The 6,735-nt window shown below is 66.2% G+C and overlaps 1 protein-coding gene across 1 annotated transcript; it reads left to right on the top strand.

Moving 5' to 3' along the window:
* Positions 1-585: 585 nt before the first annotated feature.
* LOC122442543 (vomeronasal secretory protein 1-like) lies at positions 586-3,314 on the top strand. Its single transcript, XM_043470395.1, has 8 exons — positions 586-693; positions 800-949; positions 1,032-1,153; positions 1,439-1,509; positions 1,728-1,838; positions 2,472-2,573; positions 2,849-2,875; positions 3,216-3,314. Exons 1-7 carry the CDS (start codon positions 586-588, stop codon positions 2,872-2,874), a joined length of 690 nt encoding a protein of 229 aa, XP_043326330.1. The 3' UTR covers position 2,875; positions 3,216-3,314.
* The last annotated feature ends 3,421 nt before the right edge of the window (positions 3,315-6,735 follow it).

Raw genomic sequence — 6,735 nt, 5'->3', positions numbered from 1 at the left:
GGGGGCCCAGGACATGAAACCTGTTCTTCACAGACAATCCATGGGGAGTGTGACACAGTTGGGGTGTACCTGGGAGGGCTCCCCAAGGATGCCGTGATGAAGCTGAGCCCTGAATCCTCAAAGAGGGCAGAAGGTCACAGGCCAGGGGCTGTAGGGACAACCGGCCGTCAGGGCAGAGAGGCCAGGACTGAGCTGGACGCCCCCCACCGCCTTCCTCACCCGCCCTGTTCTCCTGCGGCTCAGACCTCCTGCTCACGGCAGACCCTGCAGGAGGGGGAAGGTGCGCTCGGAGAGGGGAGCAGGCTGAGGGCGAGGCCGGAGGCCCCCTCCCGTCGCCCCACCTGCAGGGCGGCCCTCCGCCCCCCACAGACCGCGTGGGGCCCTGTGGCCCGGCCCGAAGGCTTAATGAGCCGTGGGTGGAAATGATAGGTTCCCTTGCCAGCTGGCCACAGAGCGCGGGGGTCTGTGCCAAGTGCCCCGGGACCCTGGGCCAGGGGGAATAAGAGGCGGCTGAAGGAGGGCCTGCAGAGCCTCTCGGAACCTCAGCGAGAGGACCTGCCGGCGGCGTGAGCCCAGAGCCCCAGGATGAGGACGCTGACCCTGATGCTGACCCTCGCCCTCGGCCTGACCTCGGCCCTGCAGGCCCGGGACAGCCTGTCCTTCCAGGGGCCGGATGTGAGGCTCCGGGGGACGGTGGGGGGCGGGGGTCCCAGGCTGAGCCCTCCCTGTCCACGGACGCCAGTGTCTCGGGGTCAGAAGGGAGATACGGTTTAGGGCTCGGCCCTGACCCTCCCCACAGACAGTGACCGCCGGGGCTGGGAGACTGGGGGCCAACGGGGCCTCCGCCCCTGCGCTCAGCCCCCCGCGGTGCCCCAGGAAGGAGCTAGAAGGAGGGGCTGCAGATGTGCCAGGGGAGCAGCCTGGGGGCGTCCGAGGGGCTCCAGGGGGCGTTGGGGTCGAGGGAGCTGGCTGTGGGCAGCGTGGCTGGTGAGGCGGAGGAGAGGCGGCCGCCAGGTCCACACGTGTTTCAGGTTTCGGGGAAGTGGTTCATCACGGCCTTCGTGGAGAACAAGGGCCTCACAGGGGACAGGGTGTTCCCCATCACGTTCTCCGTCCTGAGCGACACCCACGTGTGGGCCTCCATGACACACAGGTGAGTGGGCAGCTCCTGGACGCACGCGGGCCCTGCTTTCCCGGCCCGAGGCCCTTCATCAGGCCCTGCTGGTCCTCCCACCATCCTGCAGGCGCGGGGAGAGGCTGGACGCCCGCTGAACTCTGCAGGATCAGGGGCCAGGGCTCTGCTGGGACGCGGGCGGAGTAGCAGAAGGCTCCACCTGGAGTTGGGGTCCCCTGCACTGCTCCACGGTCGGGGTGGGGCCCCGAGCGTCCCCAGGGTGGAGGGGACCTCAGGCCCCTGAGCAGGGACTGTGTCTTCCAGGGACCGGGGGTTCTGCTACGACGTGGACGTCGTCCTGGAGAAGACCAACGTGTCCGGCACGTACACTGCCTGTGAGTGTGGTGGGGTGGCCCCCAGAGCCGGAGCCCCAGGCCCGGACCTGTGGCCGGAGGGGGCCGTCAGAGTGGGGCGCCCCCTGCTGGGACTCAGGGCAGGCGCGGGCCCCAGGGGACAGGTGACTAGATCTGGGGCGGGGGGCGTGGCAATCGGGGGCCCCCGGCCGGCCCCAAGCCGGGCCCCAGGACTCGCTCCTGTCCTTGGTCCTCCGCAGCGAGGGGCAAGACCCATGTGGACGTGGAGGAGTTGCCCGCGAAGGACCACCTCCTGTTTTACTGCGAAGGGCCGTTCGAAGGGGGAATGTTCAGAGGAGCCAAGCTCTTGAGTGAGTCCCCCCCCGACCCCGGCCTGGCCCTGTCTCTGCTCCAGGGGCCCTGTCTGCCCAGCAACAGCCCTTCTCTGCCCAGGGCTTTGGCACCTCCGAAGGGGGAGCGCTTGAGGGCCCGAGACAGGCACAGGCCCGCGCTGGCTCTGGTGTGCCCAGGGGCCTCTGCAGGCAGCGCCCTCTGACCCGACAGACTGCTCTGGAGGCACATTCCAAGTCCCGCTTCCTGGGGTCTCGGGCCAGGGCCGGGTCAGTGTCGGGGAGGCAGGAGGTGCAGATGGAGGAATTCTTGGGGCAGGGACCCTCACGGGGGACAAAGGCCAGGCTTCTCTGGTCAGAGGGCAGCGCAGTTCCTCTGGGAGGGGAGCCCTACCAGGTCAGGGGCCTGACCCTGCAGGGGGCTCTGGGATCCAGCCCGAGTCCCCCCAGAGACTCCAGGGACTCCGGTGTTCCCTGGGGCCTCCCCCGCTCCTTCCCCGGGACCTGTTGGCTGGGAGGGGCCCGTCTCCTCCACACCTGCTCGGCGCCCACCCCAGATGGACCCCTCCAGCCCTGTGCCCTCCCCGGGTGCTGGGAGGTACCCTGCTCCCGGGTGCCCCCCGAGGCCTGACTCACCAGGCACCTGGCCTGTAGGTAGAAATCCCGACGTGAGCCCAGAGGCCCTGGAGGCCTTTAAGAAATTCGCACAGCGCAAGGGCTTTTCCCCGGAGGACGTCATCACACCTGAGCAGATGGGTGAGGGGCCAGCCCGCGTCAGCCCTGGGTCCTCTCTGCGTCCTCTTCACATCCCGGGTCCCTCCCTCCATCCTCTCCTGCCCCTCTCCGGCCCCCGGCCACTCCTGCCCCTCCCCAGCCCCTCGGTGGGGAGACGTCAGCGCTGTGACGGGTCACAGGGAGCCCGGGAGTCCCTCTCTGGGTCTCCGTGACCCACGTCCCTGCTCGGGCGGTGAGGGGTCTGGGCCGCTGTGCGGGGCGTCTGCTCACTCCTGGGCTTGGCTTGGTCTCTACAGAAAGCTGCGAGCCTGCAAGTGACTAGGGTGAGTGGTCCTTGAAGCTGTTGAGGGTCCCGGTTCAGTGGGGCATCCGGGTCCACCGGGCCCGTCAGGGCAGGCAGGGGGGACCCCGCGTGGCCGGGAGGAGGCGTCTCTGCTCTGAGGGCCCCCCCGGCCGGCCCCACCCTGCAGGGTCTGTTCCTGGGCTTCACTCCGCACCTCAGGCGCCCTCTGCGCTCAGGGCTGACTGTTGTGTAACTCGGAACGTCTGTGCCCGCCCAGCTGTGCCCCTGGGAAGGTGCATTCCGGCCCCCATGCTGCAGCCCTGGGGGCAGGGAGAGCCCCGTCTGCCCCCTTCCTTCATGACCTCTCCCCTCCTTTCCAGGGCAGGGGGCACTGAGGCTCCACGGCAGCCCCCGGGCAGCGCCATCAAGACCCGCCCCCGTTCTCCCCCAGCCCTCCCTCCTCACCCCCCTGCTCCCCGCCCCCTTCTCCCCCAGCCCTCCCTCCCCACCCCCTGCTCCCCGCCCCCCTTCTCCCCCAGTCCTCCCTCCCCTCTCCTGGCTTCAAATGAAAAGCTTCAGCCTCCCTGGTGGCTTGGCCTGTCTGTGGGGTCCCTCGGGGGGTGAGGGGGGAGGCCGGGGAGGTGGAAGCCTTGCAGGAAGGACCAGAGGACCTGCCGCTGTCTTGGGTCCCCGTGGTGTGTGTCTCTGTCTGATGGGCGTGGGGGTCCGGGGAGAGGTGGGTGCTGGCAGCTCTGCCTGAAGTCGTGGGGGGTCTCTGCAGGTCTGATGCCCACAAGCTCAGGTTTGGGTGGTCCTGAAGTTGGGGGAGGAATCTGATGCCCACGAGCGCAGGTTTGGGTGGTCCTGTGGTTGGGGGAGGGTGTGAGGGTGGCGGGGTCAGCCCCAGCCCCAGGTGGGGACACGTGTGCAGGTGGGGAATGCCCGGCCCCCTGGGCCCCCACAGACTGGAGGCCGAGGTGGGAGTGAGGGGGGCCAGGCACATAGGACAGGGACGGCCGGACACTGGGCCCCGGACCCGGACGCCTCTGCTGGTCTCCCCCAACCCCCCAGGCCTGGCTGCACACAGGCACTGCCCCTGGGGAGGGGACCGCATCAGCAGTGACCTCTGACCTCTTCTGACGCTGACCTGCAGTTTCCCCAGATCCCCCTGGGGCGTCGTACCACCTGACAGGCAGCCGATGGCAACCAGGGTCTCCTTTCTCGTGGTGGGAGGGGACCCCAGCCCAGCCTCCCTGGAGACTGGGGACGAGGGGTCCCTCCACACAGGGTCAGTGTGGCTCCCCAGTGGGGGCGGCCAGCTCGCCTGGGCCCTCCTGGACACAGCAGGCCCGCCAGGCAGACGAGGGGCCCTGGGCACTCTGTTCCCTCCTGACGAGGAGACACCAGACAGGGCGTCCCCCGCAGCAAGCCCCTCCCCAGTGTGGGGGCGCCCGTGGAGCCACCATGCTGGGTCCTCCGACAGCCCACCCCCACGTCCTCCCTGCCGGCCCCCCTGCCCTCTCCCCATATCAGGGGTGACAACACTGAGCCTCGGGATCACCAGGATCGTCTCCATCTCACGCTGAGCTGCCCGGCCCCTCCCGCCCCCTCCCCATATCAGGGGTGACGACACGGGCCCCGGGATCACCAGGATCGTCTCCGTCTTGGCCCCTCCCGCCCCCTCCCCATATCAGGGGTGACGAAACTGCCCCCGGGATCACCAGGATCGTCTCTGTCTCACGCTGAGCTGACCAGCCCCTCCCGCCCCCTCCCTGTATCAGGGGTGATGACACTGGCCCCAGGATCACCAGGATCATCTCCATCTCACGCTGAGCTGACCAGCCCCCTGGTCCAGCCACACCTTCAGGTCTTCGCCCCGAGCCTCACCTGGTCCTCGACTGGCTGGGAAGGGCACGCAGGCGGCCCTGCCAGGACCAGCGAGAGGGACGGTTCCCGGGCCTCTCGGGAGCAGGGCCCACGCCAGGCTGACTGCACGGAGCAGACGTTCCTTCCTGCCACTGGAGAGTGAGGAGGGGCCACTGCGTGTGAGGAGCCACGGGGGTGGGGGCGCGGGGGACTCACAGAAGGGCTGAGCCCCTCGGGAGCAGCGGGGGGACCTCCCAGGAGGGGAGCCCCGGGCTCGTGACCTCAGGGTGACGCGCCCCCAGCAGAGGGCTGCACGGTCAGGGGGAGGGGTCACAGAAGGTTCTGGGGTCTGGGGGGGATGGGACCCCCACCACTGGAGTCAGACTGTGCAGTGTGGGATCGGTCTGGAGACTTCCCCCACCTGCGCACAGGCAGACACAGTCACTCACACTCACTCACAGACACACACTCACACACACACTCACACATACACACGCACTCACACTCACAGACACACTCACTCACACACATACATGCACAGGCAGACACACTCACACTCACAGACACACTCACTCACACTCCCTCACACACACACACACTCACAGACACACTCACACACTCACAGACACACTCACTCACACTCCCTCACACTCACAGACACACTCACTCACACACTCACATACATGCACAGGCAGACAGACTCACTCACACTCACTCACTCACAGACACACTCACACTCACACACACACACACACGCACTCACACTCACAGACACACACATACTCACAGACACACACACACACAGACACACTCACACACACACACACACACACTCTCACAGACTCACTCAGACACACACACACGCACACACACACACACACACAGAAAGACGTATGTACACGTGAGCATGCAAGGAGACACACATCAGCACATGCTCACACACGTGTTCACACGTGTACACACACGTACACTCACACGTCACACAGCCCTGCAGCATGTGTCTGCACAAGACAAAATTCTGTGTGCCTGTGCACACACAGAAACATGCATGTAGACACACACACACTTCATAGCATTTAAATATCCCCCAGGGTGGAAGATGTGATGTGAACGTCTCCCTCGGAGACCCCTCAGCTGTGTCTCCTTCTGTCTGCCTGTCACATGCAGTTTCATTCACCTCTGTGTGTGTCTCCCTGCCGACATCACATCCATGTGGCCTCACAGCTGGGATCCTGGATGCAGAGGGTTGGGCCACGTGTCTCAGGTAAGACCACCCTGGGATCTCCCTGCCAGCACCCACTTTAGCAGCTGTGGGGCCTTCAGTCACCCACGTGGACCACGGCTGGTGGGTCCCATCCCCTCTCCACGGACACAAGTGTTTCTAGTCCCTGCTATTTCAACCAGTACTGTGATGGAGACTCTTGACAATGCATCTGTGAAAAACTGAGGATTCCTAGGGTGAGGTCCTAGGAGTCACTCTGCAGGTACACGCCCTTGGCATCCTCCCCCCCACCACCCCGACACCCCCAAGTGCACAGGCACACACGTGCACGTGGGCACACACATCACGCGAGGATCCCTGTGGGTGAGCTCCTAGGAGTTGCTCTGCAGGTAAAGCGATGCACCTGTGGAGCTCTGGGGTCCCACACACGGCTCTCCCAGAGGGGAGTGCCCTTCCACGCCTCCCTCCGGGGGCTGCTGGCCCTGCTTCCTCACGCTGTCCCCAGGGCTGGTCGTCAGCAGACTGGAAATCTGCCAGGGCGGGGCGACACGGCGCCTCCAGGCTTCCGTCCGTGTCATCGGGTGGCAGAGCGTCTCTGACACACACAACCACGTGCATCGCCTCGCTAGACGGGCATGTGTTTGTCCTCTGTCCCTTTCTAGAACGTTGACTTTCACCATCTGGGGACCAACTGGGATGCGAGGGACGCTGTCCCAGCTTGCGGTCCGTCCTCCCAGCTCTCTGCATGTCTGTCTGTTTGGCCGCAGGAGGAGCCAGGCGCTTCCGGCTCTGGGGCCACGCTTAGAGCAGGG

The sequence above is a fragment of the Cervus canadensis genome, chromosome 5 (assembly GCF_019320065.1).
Source record: "Cervus canadensis isolate Bull #8, Minnesota chromosome 5, ASM1932006v1, whole genome shotgun sequence".
Taxonomy (NCBI): Eukaryota; Metazoa; Chordata; class Mammalia; order Artiodactyla; family Cervidae; genus Cervus; species Cervus canadensis.
The sequence above is the reverse complement of the archived record's forward strand: the minus strand, read 5'-3'. Positions and strand labels throughout refer to the sequence as shown.